We start from the raw sequence: 19409 nt of genomic DNA, 5'->3' as shown, positions 1-19409 counted from the left end.
TCGATGAAGAGAACGCCGCGAGGGGCCGAGAATCGAAAGAGACTGGGGAGGGCGTCTAGCCAAACTGTGGCAGTTGAAGTGACAACAAAGTGAAGCTTTACCCCGTTTGGCTTGCAGGTGCGTTTTACCTTGCTCAGCCTTGCCCACGCGAAAAACCACTTTACGCGGGTGCCGGAGAGGAAAGTACAGCGAGCCCCGCGACATCTTGCTGACTAATCGGCTCATCGAGACTGACACCAGAAAAATGTGTAATGGGTGCGAACTCCAAGTACAGACAGATCTTGCGCTAATAGAACAACTTCATTCGGGTCAACATAGCTTCTAGCAGCCGCGGTCTCACTACACTCATCAATCATTCGGTCACTTTGCTGACCTCAAGACCATGACAGATAACGCAGCCAATAAAGTCTACCATGACTATCCTCCGGCATTGACACCTGAGCAGGAGGAGTATCTTGTCCAGACAGTGAAAAATTGGACCGTAGAGCATGGACTCACCGTCAGGCCATCCGCCGCCATAGTCCCCGAGGAGACGAATCCGAAGAATGTTCTCGCTACTAATGCTCCAGTCACCTTGTTTCCAAGCCCGTTTCCCAAGACGTGTTTTGAACTGGCGAAAAGCATCCAGCCCGTCTACAATGAACTCTACGCTAGCATTGCAAGCGACGAGCAATGGCTAGAAGAGATTATGAGAGAGTGAGTAGAACCACTGTGCCAGATTTGTCTTGCCCCCCGAACTTTCTGTGTTTTGCCGCTGCTTGATGGGCAAGGCAGGGCCTGCTGCAAACACTTTCAAGACTGACCCTATACAGACTAATAGAGGTCGACGACTTCCTGGCAAATCTCTGGAAAATACACGTTGCCGTCAAGGAAGAGGGCTACGTTCAAGACTTGTCTCTGGGGATGTTCCGTTCTGATTATATGGTGCACACCACGGAACAAGGGCCGCCATCCCTTAAACAAGTCGAATTCAATACCATCTCCTCCTCGTTCGGCGGGTTGGCTTGCCTTGTTGCAGAGATGCACACCCACCTTGCGACGTTCCCCTCCCCAAAGCACTCAGTTGCATATCCTGTGCATCCCTTATTTGCAAACTCGACGGGCGACAGTTCTATTCATACTATCGGGCACCCTCCTCCCAACGAGGCAGTGGAAACATTGACCGCTGGCCTTGCGGCCGCTCATGTGGCGTATGGACCTTCAAGATCAGAGCCCCGGCTGCCGACGTGCGTTATTTTCCTCGTCCAGGACAACGAGCGCAATGTATTTGACCAGCTGGCTCTGTCCACCCATCTGTTAAAACACCATCATATCCCCTCGTTCCGCCTGCCGACCAGCAAGATTCTAGCCTACACGTCGATCCCATCCAAGGAGAGCAATCCCTGTCGTCCGTTGATTTACACTCCCCCATCGTCGCCGTCTACTCCCTTCGAGGTCACGGTGGTGTACTTCCGTGCCCTCTACGCTCCGACTGAATACAACACGGCGACTTCGTGGGCAGCTCGCCACCACCTGGAACGCAGCGCGGCGGTCAAATGTCCCACTGTCCTCCTCCATCTCGCCGGGTCCAAGAAAGTCCAACAAGTCCTCACCGCCAGACCTCCCGACACGGACCATCTCAAGACCTTCCTGCCCACCCAACCGGAGGTCGTGCTCCAGACCCTCCGCTCGACTTTTGCTCCGCAATATTCCCTCTCCGCCGGGCCCGGCTCCGACCCAACAGCTGAACCTGAGGGAGTCCGCCTGGCCCTCTCCGCCGAGACGGCGGCGAACCACGTGCTGAAGCCGCAGCGTGAGGGCGGCGGCAACAACATCTACCGCACCAACATCCCGCCATTTCTGAACTCGATCCCCAAGTCGCAGTGGAAGCAGTACATTCTGATGGAACTGATCCGCCCGCCCACCACGGCCAGAAATACCGTTTTGCGCAGTGACGGCCAGGTGCTCAGCGGCAACGTCATTTCCGAACTGGGCATCTTCGGCACCTGTCTGTGGAGAAACACGCCGGGTGACGCTCGGCCTGAACTTCTACACAACACCGAGGGTGGCTACCTCTTGAGGACTAAAGGGAAGGACAGCGACGAAGGTGGAGTTGCCGCCGGTTTTAGTTCTCTGGACAGTTTGATATTATATGAAGAGTACTAGAATAGAGCCGAGTGCAAAGATCTAGAGAGTATTAAGCAATAGATATACTTGTTGTTACATTTTGTCGCTTTTTGGTCACTTTTCCGGCTTCCATGTATGGGTTTTTCCACGCTGAGGGTGATGCCTGCTCCATTCTGAAGCGGCAAACACCATTGGTTCCATATGAGGTCGAGCCAGGTGAAGAGATAGGTACTCTATACACGCTTTCTCAGATGTTAAGGCCGACCATTCGAGAAGCGATACAACTTTATCGAGACCCAGTAATGAAAGCCAGCTTGCGTACCAAAGATCAATGCTGAGATACCAGGTGGCTTCATGCCTGCGACGTTGCGAGTTCGGGACGCATCATACGACCATGTCCATCCAGAACTTGAACCTCAATGCGTCACGTGATATAATGCCGCTCGCTTGACGCGGCCTCGTCAGCGATGTACTTGTACGAGCGCGACAAGGCTGCGTGGTTGGTAGAGTGAGTCCACGTGGCGAAAGGCAACATATTCTGGTTTGTGATGGCACGCCCCTCATGGTGTTTGTGATCAGCACAGCAACCGATCAACCTTCTTTGCTTAGTGAGTTGCCTCCGTCGTAGAGCCATTACAGCCAGACAAAAAACGTTGTCTTCTGTAGTGCCGAGAGAATGCTCAACTTGAGGTGATTCAAGGGGGGACCTTCGCTCTTCGTTCGCGCTCCAAAGAACGAGTCGGCGGACCCTTGCGAGATGGGCGACCTTCTTTCGCTGTTTGGGGTCTCGACTTCTTTGTCATGTACCCTTTTGGAACTGCGATGACCGATGACAACGCCTTTGATGGAAGACTGGACAAATAGAGCAGATATTGCACAGGGACGACAACTGCACCACAGACCCAATTTGCCAGAATGAGAACGTAGTTGTTGGGGATCCGATCGGCGTTACGCTGTGCAGCCGCAGCCAGAGCAACCACATCATGCAAGCGTGTTTCAAGGTCTTGTAGCCTTGCCTCGATCTGCACAGATGAGATTGTGGATCTTTTCTCATAACGACGCATGGCCCTGTTCAAGGCGTCTAGCTCTGGCTGTATAGTTTTCCTGATCTCAGATGTGGCTGCTGTAGAGGCTTGAGTTACAAGTGCGTGATTTTCATGATCCTCTTTCTGTTTTCCGGTGCCGGCAATGCGGTCCGCGATATGTGTCTCGAGATCATCCAACCTGCGGGAGACATCGCGAATTTGCTGAGTGTCTATCCGACTTGACTCTCTGAGAAGATCAATGTTCGCTCGCCGTTGAAGGAATAGGGTTCTGCGTTGCACCATCTTTATCAGGTGAGAGATGGGTCGAATCTCGGCAACCAATATGAATATGGTGAGATTGTAATTTGAGACCAAGCCCTCCGACGGTCGTGAGAGCTGGGATCTGATGCTGTGTAAAAGCCATGCGGCGATCAGAGGAAATACAAAACAAGAAAGCAATGCCAGGAGCTCGTGGGCACGGAGCTCTTTCTGCGCAGCTGAACTCTCAGTACCAAGCCCAGCACGAGCAGCTTCAGTGCGGGCCGTCGCTTTACCGGTACCGTCTTCGCCGCTTCCATTCACTGATAGCGGATCCTGATCCTCGCCCGCTTCATCGATCGGACTGAATACGGGAGGGGTGGCTGCGTCTGCCATCACAGTGGATTGGGCTGCACGATACCAGTCCCTAAATCTGTCATAAGTCGACCCTCAACACACAAAGTGATCTTTCCTTACCAAGGAGATCTGAGGGCCCAGTTCATGAATATTGCGGCCAAGCCCAGCAATGTCACATCCGTAATGACAGCACTACCGTTCTTGAAAAACATCCCACCCACAGCGGGAAGCAGAGCAAGACCGAGTGGCAAAGACTGCCAGTGAGAATTGTCGTCATGGTCGTGAAAGTCATCATCGTCACGCGCCCGCGGCAGGAGTATATCATCCGTAGACGAGCGCAGCGATTTACGCGTCTCCGAAAAGGTTTCAGAGAGGAATGAACTTCGACGGCGACTGAGCTGAGGGTTGTTTTCCGCAAAGGTAGATGCTCTTCCCAACGGCCGCTGCCTCAAGCCGTGTGGCGAAGGACTGACTTGCCGGCCGGATGTGGCAATTGATGGGATGGCGATGGAGGGACGTTTCTCCGATGCCATGATGCTGGTCGTGAAATGCCTGTGGTGGTTCCAGGTATAGAGTTATGGGCAGAGGGAGTCCGGCGGATTGGAATTCCGCGGGTGTTTTGACGTGTCACAACATCCTCGGGTGATCAAAGGTGGATGGAAGAACGATGAGGACGCAAGAGTCATTAAAATCCGCTTCAAAAGAGCCCAGGCACAGTGTATAGCCCGAGATTAGCGCCGGCAAGAGTTTGCGATCGCGAAGGAGGATGCAAAGGAGTGGCATCAACAACAACGTCTGGAAGGCAGATGAGGCTCACGTACGAGTCTGACAAGTCGGCACCCGAGAGTAAGGCCGGAGTCGGAATAATGATTCACCGTTATTCTTGGCTCTGGAACCTTTCCGAGGTTGTTCCGGGATCCCTACCGACATCTTCCATGTATTCCTCTTGTCCTCATAGTCATACACCACACTATACCTAGTACTTTCGGTATCACGACGCTGCTTAGACCCACGGGTCAAGTGTACCACTTGGATGAAAATAGATTCATTTTCGGGGAGGACAACTGACCAGAGACCCTCAGTCATGGCACCCTCAGCAAGGCCCCTGTTAGGCGCTGAATTTGCTTCAAATATCGGGCTGTCTCAACCTGCCGACGAAAACCATGTCTTTCAAGGATGGGATGGCATGGATTTCAAACATGTGAGTTGCTAAGAACTAGAAGGGACAGCTGTTCGCGACTTGCGAGCACGGTTTGCCGGAGGACTACGCCTTGAACAGAGCCTTATTCAAACCCATTTTAGGAAATATGTCTCTGAGATATCTGAGGAGCCCCACCAGTCCAGCCATATGGACCACGGTTTACGTGTGAGTTGAGTCAAGGCGACGAGGAGTGCGGTCATGGTGGCTAAAAGAGGGCGTGAGAGATGGTGTCCACTGATCCATCCTTGGTTTTCTTCATCCCTTTCTCATCTCTGCGTTTGTGGGAGAAGGACATTCATATCTGTTCATACAGAAACGATGGCGTGGGATCTCTCTTCCATGATCGTCGTGCCACTGGCTTTATTGGCAATATTTGCAGCCATCCCTCCAATAGTTGTGCAGCTACGCGCTAAGAACCTTGCAGCCTCGATCCTCCTGGTTGGCATCACCATCCTGAACGTCCAAAACGTCGTCAACGCCGTGATCTGGTCGTCCGATAACCCTGAAGACTGGTGGGACGGGAAAATACTGTGTGATATTGAAGTCAAACTCTACATTGGGATATCCCAAGCCGCTGCTGGTGCCATCGCGAGCATGTTCCGACAGATTTCGATAATCCTCGACCCGGACCGCATGACCGCTACCCCTTGCCCGCAAGATCTCAGGACTACTCGCACGATAGAGCTCCTGCTTTGCATTCTACTGCCTATACTCGTCATGGCTGGCCACTACTTGGTTCAAAGAGAAAGATATTGGCTCAGAACGGTGGCGGGCTGTGTGCCGTCCTACGACAACAACTGGGTGGCTCCTTTTGTCAGCTACGGCTGGCCCATGGTTGTCTGTGTCATCGGAAGCATCTACTGCGTGATCTCAGTCGTTCGCTTCTTGCGGCATCGCAAGCAGGTTTCGGCCCTGCTCTCGCACACCCCTGGCGCCACGGCCTCCCGATTTTTCCGGCTGTTCGCACTTGCGTTCGCCCTCCTGGCGATGCATTGTCCGCTGGCCATATTTGCCTTTGTGCAAAACGTTCGTGTGCCAATGCACATGTATTCCTGGTCATACATCCATCCCTCCGACTGGTCGGAGAGAATCATCCTACAGCCGGATCCCGACCCGAAAGCAGCATCGCAGGCATTTACCTTTGACCGTTGGGCACAAGTTGTCACGGCATATATCTCATTCGTGTGCTTCGGTTTAGGTCAGGATGCGATCGGGATGTACAAGCGGTGGGCTGCAGGAGCGAGGGGCGTCCTATGTGGAGGGTTCAAAAGAGACGTCGGCACAATTCATCATTCACCTCGCCACAGCCGTTTGATTGGAGATGAGACAAATTTCACATTCGTTGTGGAGGAATTTCATCTAGATAACCACAACCCGGCGGCACACCGGTCAACCTCAGGAACAAACAATTGATGGAAGCACATTCTGCGAGTCAGGTTGATTGGATCGTTGTGTTGGAACACTCGTTGATTACCGGCCTTTCGGCTTTTGAAATACATATCTTTCCTAGATAATACCGCTGGTAGGTGACTGGCGCTGCCATCACCGCCCAGCAAACCCAAGAGTGGCGAAATACAATCGGAGAAGGGATCCAATACAACAATCAGGAACAGTATCATCTCGTCCAACTATCATGGCCTGAGCGAATGACAAACGCACCTAGGAAGTTGAGCTATGTCGAGGTAGTTAAAGCCCTTGTGTCTTATCAAACCCTGACACCTTCCTAGGCAATCTCCTCCTCTTTTGGCTGTGGTCTCTTCAACACTTCGACCTTTGTCTGGACCAGACTCAATGAACTCTGTTTTTTGCCGTCTGAGTCCTCATAGGTGCGCATGGTGGCATCTCCTTCGAGATAGACCAGGGTTCTGTTTGGGCCAGAGATCAGTTATTTGTTGGGAAAGGTGTGACCGATGTGCTTACCCTTTGGTCAATCCCATCACGAGATCTCGCTGGGGCGAACCTTCTGGCGCAAAGCTGGCGACGCGGAACCACGACGTCTGTCGGTTCTCCTTTGGTCCGTAACTGGTGCCCACGACATATTTAATCACTTGGCCTTTGCCGGTATCTGCGAGTTCGGGGTCTGCGCCGAGCCTCCCCACCAGGGTCATGCGAGCCAGTTGGGACGGGCGAGTCGTTGAGAATGTGCGCTGTGATAGGGAGGGGAGCGTCGACGTCAAGCGCCTGGCTGGTGAAAGGAGGAAAGACATTGCGCTGGGTTGATGGAGGTGGCTGGGAATATCCGAGCTGAGGAATGGTACCGAGTTGATTTTGCGCGCTCTTTCCTGAGTCCAGTAGGGAATATCGACAAAGTGCTTGGGGTCCCGAAGCAGCAATAATGAGGGTAAGCTGGATATTGAGATCGAGAGTACCTAGGGTTGGTGATGGCAAGGTTGCAACCTGCGCGCTCGACGCGGTTTCTGTGCTGCGGGACTTTGAAAGTCGCGATCAGGGGGCCACGAAATCGGGTCTAACCCAAGTTAGGTAAAGTGGATGCATATATCAAATGACACTGTCTTTTGAATTGATCACCTGGACTTGATGACTTCAAACCGCAGAGAAGCGTACAGTACCTGATCAACGGATGTACAATTACCGTGGGTTCCTCATCATTCATCTTGAGAGTTATCACCTCAGTTCGACCAGCTAGGCTGAGCTCTGACTATACAATCATGAGCAATCTCATGCTAAGGCCTCTCATTGCCTTCATGGCGTATGCTCAGCTATCTTGCCATGCTGCCATGAGGAAGAGCAAGCAGGTTCCTAACTACAAAGTCACCTTTCCTTAATGCATGGCTCTATGAAAGAGCCATCGTTCTTCCGCTACCGTACGCGACAGTACTCCGATCAATGGCATTCCCTGATGATTCTTTGACTTGGACAAAACCCCGCTCGGCCATTTCCGGAAACAATCACAAAGAAGACATACAGAATCCCAGGTCGAACGAGAATCCATGTCATGTTTAAAGGTACGAACAACAAACTCTGCTTTTCTAGTCCATTCCTTCACAGTCGCATGTCATTCAGAACCGCTTGTTCCCAGTAAGCAATGGCACCGTCCGATCATACAATGAGCCCGATCGCTTGGCTATTCATTTCCATGTTCGCCGGAGTTATTCTGATTCTCGCCATCGTTTATCTTTTTGCGCTCAAGATCCGTCACGACAAGAAGAAAGCAGCTGGAAATGCAGTGGATGACAAAGTGTTTGGGAACGTCATCGCAAACCCCATCACTACACAGGAACATCTCACCAGATCAGCTTCTTTGACAGAGCGAGTATCATCTGCTGCCCGCACAGTCTTGGGACTCTGAAAGCGTTCAGTCCGCTTTATCCTCATTTCAGTGCTTTTTTCGGTGCACCAAAGAGTTTCCCAAGGAAGAGTTCTTTGTTCCTCTCACCTCAAAGAGAGCCAGGCAGCACCGGGCCTGTCGGTCACCGCGGATCACCTTCTAACCATCTTTGTTGGGTGTATGTCATAGCCGGCTCACTGACAATAGAAAACCGACCGTTCAAAACGTCTCACGGCCTCGAAATGTTGCCACTTTCCGCTCTCATAATCCTGGGCATTGTGGGGGTTTTCAGCACCTTGACCTTCCTGTTCGCGGTATATCACACAATCAAGACGACACTTGAAGCAGGGAGACTAAAGAGTGCTGAATTGGACATTAACGTGTCTCTGCCACTGACAGAAACCACAGTGGCTCCTGAAATGACAGTGGCAATTCGAAGACCAATACCAAGCCCAGTGCTCTCGCCACCACCAATCGAACGCGCTAGGACCCCAGAGGCAGAATCCCCGCCTCCACTACCACGAGAGCTGGAGTTGGAAGATGTATCAGTCCCACAAACTTCAGTGCCTTTGCCGTCCGCGAACATGTTGCATCCCAGAATGCAGGGGGAAGAACCCTCCATACCTTTGCACGGGAAGTTTGGGGTTCAGATGGACGACTTCATCCGCGCAGAGACACCGCCACCTCTGCCTCCTACGAGCAGCAGCGACCTTTTTCCCCACATGAGAAAAGAGAGGGACAGCATGCACGAAATATACGAGATATACAGCAAACTGCCACCGGGGCCCAAGTCGGCTCCGGCGAGAATAACGACCTTTGCCATGGCGGAGAGTAAATGGGCTTATTTTGGGCAGAAGCGCGCAGAGGACATGGAGCTGGTTTGATTTGTGTGCGCCTGGAAAGCGTGTGTACATATGCGAGGAAGATCACCTGTGTGACTTATATGGCGAATCGAGAAACTAATTTCTCCTGCGAACGGAAGCGTTTGAAGTACTTGTGTCTCTTATCAACTTCTCCTGTCCAGAGAGAAAGAGAAGCATGCAAGCATTTGCCTTTGCCGCCGGGGCTAGTCCAATTCCAGCAAAGACCGGCTTGGGTGCTTCAAGTCATCTCGCCTTGTTCTATCCACGCAACATTTTAGGGATGTTCAATCAAGAGCCTCCTCCTCTACAGTTCACTTCAAACAGTGATCGACAAGATTTGTACAAAGGCTCCCAGAAGTTGTCGAGTCCCAGAAGGGTCGCCCATCAGATCCTCTCGGAGTTCTAACACGGCTGGGGGAGTGATCTTGTTGTTGAAGAGGAACATCCATATTCACTCTTGAAGTCCCTTAGCGAAAGAATTCTGCTAGACTATTGATCCTCCAGGCCGTGACTTCGGTGGAATTTCTCGCGAAGAAGGCACTTTTCAGCCTCGCGCCATACCTTCCCTCTACCAGAGTAAGTGACAATTGAGACTGCACAATCCCACAAGAACAAAATCTCAGAAAGAAAATCTCCTCTGTCCCTCGCGCAAAATGGCAAAAAACTTAACCACAGAACAGCTCAACCTACTGGTCTGTGTTAAGGAAAACTCGCCCTTGCGGGTTGGTTTTTTCTCGGCCGGCCGGTTATACTACGAATGTTTGTACTACGATGGTTGATGTCGTCGGATCGATCGATCGAGGGAAGGAGGAGAGATTCGAATCGGGGTCCTGATGCCTGCTAACCCGGGGTTAGGTTTGACCTGACAGGACCCAGATTGTGGTGGAATCGGGATTCGAACTCGGTACTCGCCCTTGTTGTGCTAAGGGGGTCTTTGCGTGCCAGAATTTGGAAAGAGAAAACTGATATACTAGTGATTTTATTTTTGTGCCGGTCCCTCTGTGACTTTTCTGCAGTGGGGCCAGGCTCAGTCTGATATTCACTTCAACTCGGAAGAGGTGACCAACGTGGCACGGGAAACGCGAGAAGTCGGTTACAAGGATCAAGGCTCCAACACACGGCAGAGGTCTGTTTCGACGGACACAGCCCAAGTCAACCGTTGTCAATTGCCGCATCAAGCTAACTGTCTAGCAAACTCGCCATGTTTGATGAGGATTTATCATATGCGGACTTGGGAGTCTTCGACTTCTCATGGCGTGCTGCGACAGCCGCATAACGCAATCACGTTGCTCCACCACCTCAGCACGCGATTTTCAATCCACGCAGAACATCTCAGCAAATGAAAGAACTTGAACTCGACACTCAGAAGATAACCTTGCCGGTCTTTCGCTATTTACCCCGGTACGGAATGGCAGGGTCAGCACTACATCGATGATACCGCATGGGAGTCGGTTCCCATATCACGTGGCTTGTGGATGCATATACCGCAGCAACGGTATAAGTAGCTCGAAGATGAATCCCCACGACGTATATCGTCTCATCTCACTTTCCCATTGCTAGGCTCACTCGATTTTCAAAGATGGCCGTGCAACTCCTCACCCAAGCCGACGGCTATGGGATCATTATTGGTCTTTCGGTGCTGTTCTGCCTCATTATCCTGGCCGCCGTCCGCATCCAGAAGAGGTACCTTTCGGAGGACAGCGATCAGTCCGAGATGTTCATGGTGGCCAATCGTTCCGTTGGTACTGGATTGACGGCCTCGGCTGTCTTCTCGAGCTGGTAAGTTTGAATACCGGTGGTGTCTGCAAGTGTTGACCATGATGGATCGATCTAGGATGTGGATTAATGAGAGCGTCTTTTCGGCTGCCTATACCTACCGTTGGGGCGTCGCATTACCGATATGGTGGGCTAGTGGTCTGTCCTTTCAGATTGCGCTCATGGCGGTGCTTGGAATTGTTGCCAAACTGCGGGTTCCGTATGCGCACACCTCACTCGAGATCATCAGAATGAGATACGGAAAATACGCGCATTGGCTGTTCATTCTCCTCAACCTGGTCAACAACGTCTTTGGCTGTGGCAGCATGATCCTCGCAGGGGCTCAATTGGTGACTGGCATGACCGGAATGCACGTTATCGCTGCCTGTATCCTGATTCCTGCTGGAGGTAAGTCGGTCTAGGCCAACCATGTTTTGCGAATACTGACTGACCTTTGTATCAAACAGTTGTCACCTATACAGCAGTTGGCGGCTTAAAGGCAACTTTCTTAACCGATTACCTGCATACGCTCATCGCTCTGATCCTGCTGATATACTTCTCTCTTGCTGTCTTGACGAACGAGCACATCGGGGGAATCTCGGGCTTGTACGAAAAAGTCAAGGCGACAAACGACTATATCCCCGGAAACTACAAGGGTTCACTGTTGACCATGAAGTCCAAGAGCTGTAAGACACATTGGTCATGGCGTGTCAAATAAGTTATGCTAATGTGGATGTTACAGCGCTCCTTTTCGGCCTGGTGTTGAAGTTTGGGAACCTTGCGTTGGTGCTCATGGACACGGCTTTTTGGCAAAAGGCATTCGCCTCCGAAGTTCACTCGACTGTGCCAGCCTATGACCTTGTGTCTGTGGTCATCCTGGCAATCCCTTGGTGCACGGGTACCATCATCGGGTTGAGCGCCCGCGCCATCGAAAAGACTCCAGTCTGGTTTGACTATCCCAACACTTTGACACTCACCCAAGTCAACTCGGGGCTGGTGATGCCATATGTGCTTCGGTCGCTGCTTGGAACCGGTGCCACTGCTGGGCTGCTTGTGCTGATCTTCATGGCCATCACGAGTACCGTGTCTTCGTCCATGATCGCTGTCAGCAGCATCATCTCTCTGGATTTTTTCCGCACGTACATCGACCCCGGTGCATCCGACCGCCGGACGCTCAAGGTGAGCCACTGGGGCGTCGTCTTCCACGGGTGTTTCATGGCCGGCTTCGCCATCATGCTCGAGTACGCCGGCGCCACCAACAACTGGTCCACTTACTTCCGGCCCATTGTGGCGTGTCCTGGCATCCTGCCCATGATCTTGACGCTTCTTTGGTCCCGACAGACGAAGCTGGCGGCGATCCTCAGTCCCATTTTGGGCTTGTTGTCGGGTATCGCGACGTGGCTTTCGCTGTCGTGGGCGTGGGCCGGGGCGATCAACATCCAAACCACGCAGGCCCAGGTGCCCGGTCTCTACGCGGCCATTGTCTCCTTCTTCTCCCCCGCGCTCTATTCTGTTATCATCTCTCTGCTCTGGCCGGGCCGGTTCGACTGGCGCGAGTTCCTCCGAATCGACCTGATCGAGGACAAGAGCCAGCCGAGCAGCACGCTGCAGTCGACCCTACCCAGCAGCGAAGCCGTCAACGAGACGTCCAAGACGGCGGACACGTCGGAGAAAGAGGCATACATCACCAGCACCAGTGGCGAGGAGACATCCCCGACCCGCAATGTGGCACAGCCCCGTCAACGAAACGCCCAAGTGCCCCTCGACGAGGTGGTGCACCCCTTCGACGACGCGACCCTCCGCCACATCAGGAAGTGGTTCAAGATCGCCAGCGCCTACTTTGTCGTCAACGTCCTGGTCACCATCGTCCTCTGGCCCCTGCCGCTGTACCGCGACTGGATCTTCACCAAGAGCTTTTTTGGGGGGTGGGTCACCGTGGCCATCATCTGGCATTTCGGCGCCATGTTTTCTGTCATCGTCTACCCGATTTACGACGGGCGGCACGAGATTGCGCGGGCGGTGCGCGGGATGGTCAAGGAGGTGAGGGGGAGATAAGAGAAGATGTTGCAGGAGGTGGCTGTTGAGAGGCATTGGACTGGGGGGACGACATGACATGGCACGAATAGATGTTTGATATATTCTTGGGTGATCTATACTACGAGCTACCTGAAAAGATAGACTAGACTACTAGAGCGATAGATGCAATAGATGCGATAGAATTTGGGAGAGAGAGATAATAGATGGACGCTACAGTTTTACCTACGAGTAGACAAGCAATCCAGCCCAACCTGCCAACTCTTGCATGGACGAAGCTACAGAAGCTACACCATCATTTCCTGTAGAGGGCGGTGTCAAGTCGTTCTTCGCATCTCTCATCTCCCTCCCTCCCTCCGCCCTTTCCTATTTTCCCACTTTCCTTCCCACTTTCCTTCCCTCCTCTCGGCTCGACTCGACTCGACTCGCTCGCCGCCTCGCACCGAACTGGTAGAGCGGACAAGACCGCACCTTTTCTCTTTTCTTTCTTGGTTTTTGACCCAGAATCATCTGGGCCTCAAAAGAGTTCGCCATTCCTCAGCACCATGTCGTGATTTTTTTTTTTTTTTTTTGGGGGGGGGGGGGGGGGGCCGCGGGGCCCTTGCCCGGCGTGTCGCCGGAGATATTTGGTAATTTGGTAAATTTGGTAAATTTTTAGATACGCATCTACGGTAAATAGTCTGCACGAGCAGCGCGAGGTACTGGCTGCAGTGCGTACAGTAATATGTGTGCTCGGTACATGTTCCCCGAGTAACTGTACGTGGACTAGCCGTGCATGTATGTACACGTATGTACTATTATGTACTATGTACCTCGCACTATGTACCCACGTACCCACAAGTGCGGATGCGAGAAAGTACTCGGTACAGTAGTTGAACAGGGACGGGCTTCTCTCCCCCTTCGTTAGTGATAAATCCATCGGAACTTTTTTTTTCCCTTTCTTTCTCCAACACTTTAAGATTTTAAGGAGTCATTGGGGGGAAGGGGGATCCTACCTCGCTACTCGATACTCGATCCTCGCTAATTACTCGCTACTTGCTCACTCCGTAAGGACTCTACTCTTGTCTCTCCACTTTGTGTTTGTGATATCGACGAGGGTTAGTTCGGTCTGGACCCTGCCTGGACAAGCTTGAGCTTGAGTTCGAGCTCAAAGCAAAGCAAAGCATGTGATGGCTACTAGTTACTACTACTCGGGACATGTCTCCTCTCGTCTGCTCGCCTCGCCTAGTCTCGTCTCTTCTCTTGACTTCGACTTAGCTTGACTTGGCTTAGTTCACCTTGGAGTTGAAGCACGACGTATCGAGGTAATCACAGCCCCGAGAATTCCCGTCCCTTTGAAAATCATGTAGGAAACGTTGTACGAAGTAGAGACACGTGAATTCCGTCCGAGTCGGGACGTTAACCGGAGGGGATTTTAAATCTTTGGGAGTTGCCAAATCGATACTCGGTACCCCTGTTCGAATAGATGGCGAGATATAGAGATGATATAGCCCGACTTGATGTACCTCGAGTGGCGGATACGGACAAGAGACCTCAACCGCTTGAAAAGAAAAAAGAAAGAGGTTGCGGGCTTGGGACGCCTGGTGCGGGAGAAAGGAAAAAAAGTCCAGGGTGGGTGAGAGGTGAGGGTGGACGAGGCTGGGAACCCCTGAAGAAACTCAAAATGGCTTGGGTCCTTTCCTAGAATTTAATCATTCATCACTTTCCCACCACCACCACGACCACCCCCCGTTTTGCATTGACGACCACGTCACCTCTCCCCCGTCCTTTTCTTATTCCTATCATTCCTCCCTCCCTCCCTCAGGGGTGGCACAGTAGAAGCCGTGACCAAAAAAATCCATTCAGGACGCTAGGGTATGAGGGCGCAAGAAGTCGGGATAGACTTTTGCAAATCGCTTTTCTTCGAGTCTTGGTCTTCTTGTCAGAGATGCTTGGTTCAAATGCTTGTATTCTATTCTTGATTCTGAGCCAAAAAGTGGTGTGGGAAAAGGGAATAACAGTACAAGAATATACTCTCACTTTCTACATTCTGTTCATGTTTCATTCACTCCTCTCGTGTGACAGGACTCCTCGATCGTCTTTTACACCCATCCCCTCGGCGCCTGTCCCGACGCATAGCACGCCGCAGGGACGCTCGGCGTTGGCGGAAAGGGCCTCCCCTCACGTGCCGCTGCGGCGTGCTCTGGCCTCACAATCTGGCTCTTCACCCTTGGTGCGTCGTTGATGGAGGCTGATCTCTCCCCAGCCCTTCCCACTCCCGCGGAGCTTTGCTCCATCACCAGTGCCGCTTGGAGGTCGTAGCGGGCAGTGTGCGGTGATGTCTGAGAGGTCGGGGCATCCCCGAATGGGTTTGGTGATTGCTCTGCGGCCAGATGCTCCATGTTCTGCACCTGAACGCTGTATCTCTTGCCGGCCCTGGTTGGCTTTGGAGCAGCGATCTTGGTAGGGTGATGTTCGGACGCATTGTCGACACTAGAACCGCCACTGTGCAGCCTGGGAAAACGTGCGTTCTTCTTGGTCTGCAGAGACCGGATCGGACGGATTGATGCCACTGGTGGGGGCGCTGCAACGTTGCCCAGCTCGATCCATGGTGTCCAATTCGGCATGCTCTTGGCCACGGACTCTATGGCTTCGTTCCTCGATTTCTCATCGCTTCTTCTTCCACGTCTCTGACGGAGGCATATCAAGAGGATGGCTGCGCAAGGGAGGAAGAGGAGCACAATGGCTAGAAATATGAAGAGGGGAATGGCAGATTTTGATTTGACAAGCATATTGGATATTGGTTTTCAGCAGTTCTGTTCGTTCTGTTGTAGAAAGGGCAAGTATCGATGTGGTTGGAAGTTGTCAGGAATTTCTATTGCATAAGTGATCTCAGGTAACGACAAGAGTTAGCGAGGCAGCGACGCGTAAAGGCATCGGTTTCTTTGTTCCGCTTCTCTCCTTTGAAGTTGTTGTTCGACAGTCTTTGTCAGGAGCAAAACATGTACAAATCACCAAAGAACCGTTTGTACCATCACATGAACACAAGGGGCGGACAATGACACTCTTTGTCTGAGATTCTTTGTGTCTAGCATATTGACAAACGAACCGTAAGGGGGGGAAAATGAGTTGACAAAGTTGAACACCATCACCCGTGATACAGAGTGGTGATGCTGTCATTTTGACAGACCGGCCTGAATTATCTTGTAGTAGAAAACGTAGGAGAGCAAGAGAGACTTCGGTATTGGTCATAGCATGTAAATCAATATCTAAATGAATGTTTGGGAAACTTGCCTTCTTGTTAAGCATGATACCTAGTCCGTATTATTAGGGCATTCTATTAGGGGAAGCACGTATCGACCAGACGTCCTCACGGGTGCTGGGGGGTCAACGGGGAAGGGGTAAAGGGGAGACCAGATTGACTACCAGCAGCACTCAATCAAATAGCTCATTGTCAGCCGTGATTGCGGGTTTCAGCATACCAGGGAACGGCATTGAAAGAACCGGCACATTGAATCCGTTGAGAGATCTGGGGTCAGAAAGGCAGGTGGACAATCGACGCCGAGGCACTCGAGTGTTCGCCAGAAGCTCAATCTCGAATTCCGCGGCGATGTTTTCGTCCATCGGCGCCCAAAAGCGAGGATCAAAGAATGAGTAGATGGTCTTGGTTGTCGCTTCGTGGATATCCATGGCTCTTCCCTTGACGTCCAAGATTGTGAACAGCACCTTGGAAGGGTCGTCGCGGCAGGCTGCTTCCGAGACTGTAGGGGTTCCGAAGTGGGGAAAGGAGGGTATACTCTCAAAAAGCTCCAGCTCCATTGCACAGCCAAGTTCGGCAAACTCATGATAGGCGAAGCATCTAGGCTCGGCCACGCCAAGGTCAATCTCACCATTGCCGACGCCTTTGATCTGGGCCCCGGTCAAGACTCGATTGATCCACACAGCATGCGCAAGTTCGTGGATCAGCGTGGAGGCGAACAGGAAGTGTTTGGCGTACTTCTCTTCGGTCGAAATTGTCTCCCAGTCCTCTCCGGCAAAATACCAGAACCACGAGCTGTTCAAGGCAGTCTGCGGGTAAGCAAAATCAAACTCAGCGTCGGGGTCATGAGTGATCAGAGTGGAAGTTCCGGCTAGCTCTCCATGGGCGTCACAAAGGCGGCGCGCGAACTCACGTGTCAAGATGGTGAATCGATATTTGGTGGACAGAAGTCCCAGAGTGTGTCGTTCAAAGGACTCTGTTGCAGTTTGTAGGAACTGCCATTCATCCGTCAGTACTTTATCCTTGTAGCCATCTGGGAACATAAACTCTTCGACTTTGGCCAAGCCAACACGGGCGAGCTCCGGCATCAGCTGCCTCAGGAACAAGGTCGCCAATCTTAGGGCTGGCTTCATGCGGTCGTACACAAGGTCTGAGAGGTCATAGGTGTTCTTGTCCAGTTCGTCCAAGGGGAGATAATGTGAATGATCGGCGTAGCGGAAGGCTGTTTGACGGAAAAGAGGATGAATGCCAAAGAGGGTCAAGTCAGACGGAATCGGAGGAACTGACTGAGCGTCTGGCTGCACAATTTTGAGGTCGACAGGCATGTTTGCGGTGGGAGTGATGATTTAGTGATGTTGTACAGAATGTCATATTGCAAGCGACTTGAAGGCTTCTTATGGGGCCCGGGCATGGCATGGTTCAATGGCCAAGGATGAGGCAGAGGCAGAGGCAGCGAACAATGCTGAATGAAAGAGAAAATGCATGACAACAAGGGACAAGGCAGTTGACCGTTGTGAGACAATGCCACCAGATGTCAAAGATGTCGCTATGTCGATGGACAAAGCAAGTGCATGAGGGAATGCATGAATCACAAAGTGAATAGTGAATGGATGTGAATGCGAATCAGGGGTTGAGACTTCACACAGCATCACGTGAATTACACTAGACTCTTATTGGGCCAGCTCATATCTCTCTCCTTTCTTGGGTGCAGACTTGATTGCGACTGTCTGCTGGTATCGAGTACTGCGGGCACAGGATGGAATGGTTGTTCGGAGGCCTGGAATGATTCCAGCATGGCTCTGTCGTCGTTGGGGTCATACTTGTATATTTGTTGGAGGAGCGGAGGAGGAAAAAGAGGAGAGCGACTCTGTTAGGTGTGAGTGGGCAAAACTAGACAGACAGACTGAGAGACTGCGTTCTTTGGACGTTGCAATCGGTGGTAGTAATAACTGTAGTGGAAGCGGGAGTGGCAGCGTATCATCCATCATCCATCAGCCTGACTGCGTTGCGTGCGGGGAAGTCGCTGTCTTGTTCCCTCAACCATTTTTCTCAGGTTCTTCCAGAATCACATCACGTTTACGCTCTTGACCATCTGGGTTACTAGGTCAAGGAAGGGCGGTTATTGGTTATTTGTTCTGTCAATCTTTTATTCCTCGATCCCACTCTCCCTATATACTGCCCGCTCCTCTTCTGTTCTATCCTTGTATTTCACACCCAGAACTCCCCCTTCCTCCCCCTCCCCCAAGTCAAGACCCTGGTTATCAACAGAATGGCGTCGTCAACCCCATATCTAGACGCCCTACGGCGCGACGGATTCGTCAAGGTCCCACAGCTCCTGCCACCACACGTCCTCCTGGCCATGAAGGCATGTTGCAAGTACACCACCGAGCGTGCCAGGAACGGCAAATGGCCCTACGTGCGCACTGTGCCCAAGCAATACCCGCCGTGGCAACACTGGAAACCGGGCGACAACATCTGGGGCGTGCAGCATCTACTCCACCCAGACATGAACGTCCGCGACACGTTTGCCGAGGTCTACTTCTGCGACCAGGTCCTCGACGTGGTCAAAGAGCTCGTTGGGCTCAAGGACGATCCCGCGGGGGACGATAAGCTCGTGATGGAGCTGTTCAATCTGCTGGTCAGCCCGGCCGACCAGGTAGACTTTGAGCTTTGCTGGCATCGAGACGATATTCGACCCGACGTAGATCCCGAGGAAGAAGAGCGACAGCTCAAGGAGAAAAGCCCCGACGGTCAACAGTTGCACGCGCAGTATAACATTGCGCTTTTTGAAGATGCATCTCTTATTGTGGTACCTGGTAGTCATCGACGGATAAGAACCAAGACCGAGAGGGAGGCCGCTCCATATGAGCCAAATCTACCAGGACAACTCCTAGTTGAATTGCAGCCTGGAGATGGCGTCTTTTACGACAGCAACATCCTCCACCGAGGTTCCTACAAGGGCATCGATGTGTCCAAGGAGCTGGGCCGGATGACACTGCACGGATCCGTGGGATTGGCTGGACACGGAACCGAGCGTGCGCGACAAGTCCTACAGCACGCAGTGGGGGACTGGGTTGACAGAGCGCACTTCCCGATGGAGGGGCCAAAGGGTGAGAGAGCGGAAGCCATGCGGAAAAGATTGGTGGAGATGGGTAGTGGGAAGGATCTCGGATATTCCCTCGTGGGATGAGGATCCAGAACTGTCGTAAGGCCTCCGTCGTCGAGCAGTACGTCTGTGGTGTTTCAAAAGAACCCTCGACTGCTTTCGTAAAGGATGTGTCTC

General features: G+C 52.2%; 10 protein-coding genes across 10 annotated transcripts; 6 read left to right on the top strand and 4 right to left on the bottom strand.

The window, feature by feature from the left end:
* Nucleotides 1-382: 382 nt before the first annotated feature.
* Nucleotides 383-2145, top strand: Z517_10658 (glutathione synthetase; the record flags this gene model as incomplete). The annotated part of the gene is made up of 2 exons (XM_013424267.1): nt 383-696; nt 813-2145. 2 exons carry the CDS (start codon nt 383-385, stop codon nt 2143-2145), a joined length of 1647 nt encoding a protein of 548 aa, XP_013279721.1.
* Nucleotides 2146-2801: 656 nt separating this feature from the next.
* On the bottom strand, nt 2802-4279 carry Z517_10657 (uncharacterized protein; the record flags this gene model as incomplete). The annotated part of the gene is made up of 2 exons (XM_013424266.1): nt 2802-3816; nt 3867-4279. 2 exons carry the CDS (start codon nt 4277-4279, stop codon nt 2802-2804), a joined length of 1428 nt encoding a protein of 475 aa, XP_013279720.1.
* A 986-nt stretch (nt 4280-5265) lies between these two features.
* On the top strand, nt 5266-6360 carry Z517_10656 (uncharacterized protein; the record flags this gene model as incomplete). The annotated part of the gene is made up of 1 exon (XM_013424265.1): nt 5266-6360. The coding sequence occupies one exon, from the start codon at nt 5266-5268 to the stop codon at nt 6358-6360; it is 1095 nt and encodes a 364-aa protein (XP_013279719.1).
* A 310-nt stretch (nt 6361-6670) lies between these two features.
* Z517_10655 (uncharacterized protein) lies at nt 6671-7154 on the bottom strand (the record flags this gene model as incomplete). The annotated part of the gene is made up of 2 exons (XM_013424264.1): nt 6671-6812; nt 6868-7154. The coding sequence occupies 2 exons, from the start codon at nt 7152-7154 to the stop codon at nt 6671-6673; spliced, it is 429 nt and encodes a 142-aa protein (XP_013279718.1).
* Nucleotides 7155-7993: 839 nt separating this feature from the next.
* Nucleotides 7994-8257, top strand: Z517_10654 (uncharacterized protein; the record flags this gene model as incomplete). The annotated part of the gene is made up of 1 exon (XM_013424263.1): nt 7994-8257. The coding sequence occupies one exon, from the start codon at nt 7994-7996 to the stop codon at nt 8255-8257; it is 264 nt and encodes an 87-aa protein (XP_013279717.1).
* A 221-nt stretch (nt 8258-8478) lies between these two features.
* Nucleotides 8479-9120, top strand: Z517_10653 (uncharacterized protein; the record flags this gene model as incomplete). The annotated part of the gene is made up of 1 exon (XM_013424262.1): nt 8479-9120. The coding sequence occupies one exon, from the start codon at nt 8479-8481 to the stop codon at nt 9118-9120; it is 642 nt and encodes a 213-aa protein (XP_013279716.1).
* A 1558-nt stretch (nt 9121-10678) lies between these two features.
* Z517_10652 (uncharacterized protein) lies at nt 10679-12909 on the top strand (the record flags this gene model as incomplete). The annotated part of the gene is made up of 4 exons (XM_013424261.1): nt 10679-10878; nt 10934-11262; nt 11322-11540; nt 11597-12909. 4 exons carry the CDS (start codon nt 10679-10681, stop codon nt 12907-12909), a joined length of 2061 nt encoding a protein of 686 aa, XP_013279715.1.
* A 2060-nt stretch (nt 12910-14969) lies between these two features.
* On the bottom strand, nt 14970-15659 carry Z517_10651 (uncharacterized protein; the record flags this gene model as incomplete). Its single annotated transcript, XM_013424260.1, has 1 exon — nt 14970-15659. The coding sequence occupies one exon, from the start codon at nt 15657-15659 to the stop codon at nt 14970-14972; it is 690 nt and encodes a 229-aa protein (XP_013279714.1).
* A 643-nt stretch (nt 15660-16302) lies between these two features.
* Nucleotides 16303-17451, bottom strand: Z517_10650 (uncharacterized protein; the record flags this gene model as incomplete). The annotated part of the gene is made up of 1 exon (XM_013424259.1): nt 16303-17451. One exon carries the CDS (start codon nt 17449-17451, stop codon nt 16303-16305), a length of 1149 nt encoding a protein of 382 aa, XP_013279713.1.
* A 944-nt stretch (nt 17452-18395) lies between these two features.
* Z517_10649 (uncharacterized protein) lies at nt 18396-19316 on the top strand (the record flags this gene model as incomplete). The annotated part of the gene is made up of 1 exon (XM_013424258.1): nt 18396-19316. The coding sequence occupies one exon, from the start codon at nt 18396-18398 to the stop codon at nt 19314-19316; it is 921 nt and encodes a 306-aa protein (XP_013279712.1).
* Between the last annotated feature and the right edge of the window lie 93 nt (nt 19317-19409).

Source organism: Fonsecaea pedrosoi (assembly GCF_000835455.1).
Source record: "Fonsecaea pedrosoi CBS 271.37 unplaced genomic scaffold supercont1.7, whole genome shotgun sequence".
In the NCBI taxonomy this organism is placed as follows: domain Eukaryota; kingdom Fungi; phylum Ascomycota; class Eurotiomycetes; order Chaetothyriales; family Herpotrichiellaceae; genus Fonsecaea; species Fonsecaea pedrosoi.
Note: the sequence above shows the minus strand (reverse complement) of the source record. Positions and strands in the feature narration are given on the sequence as shown.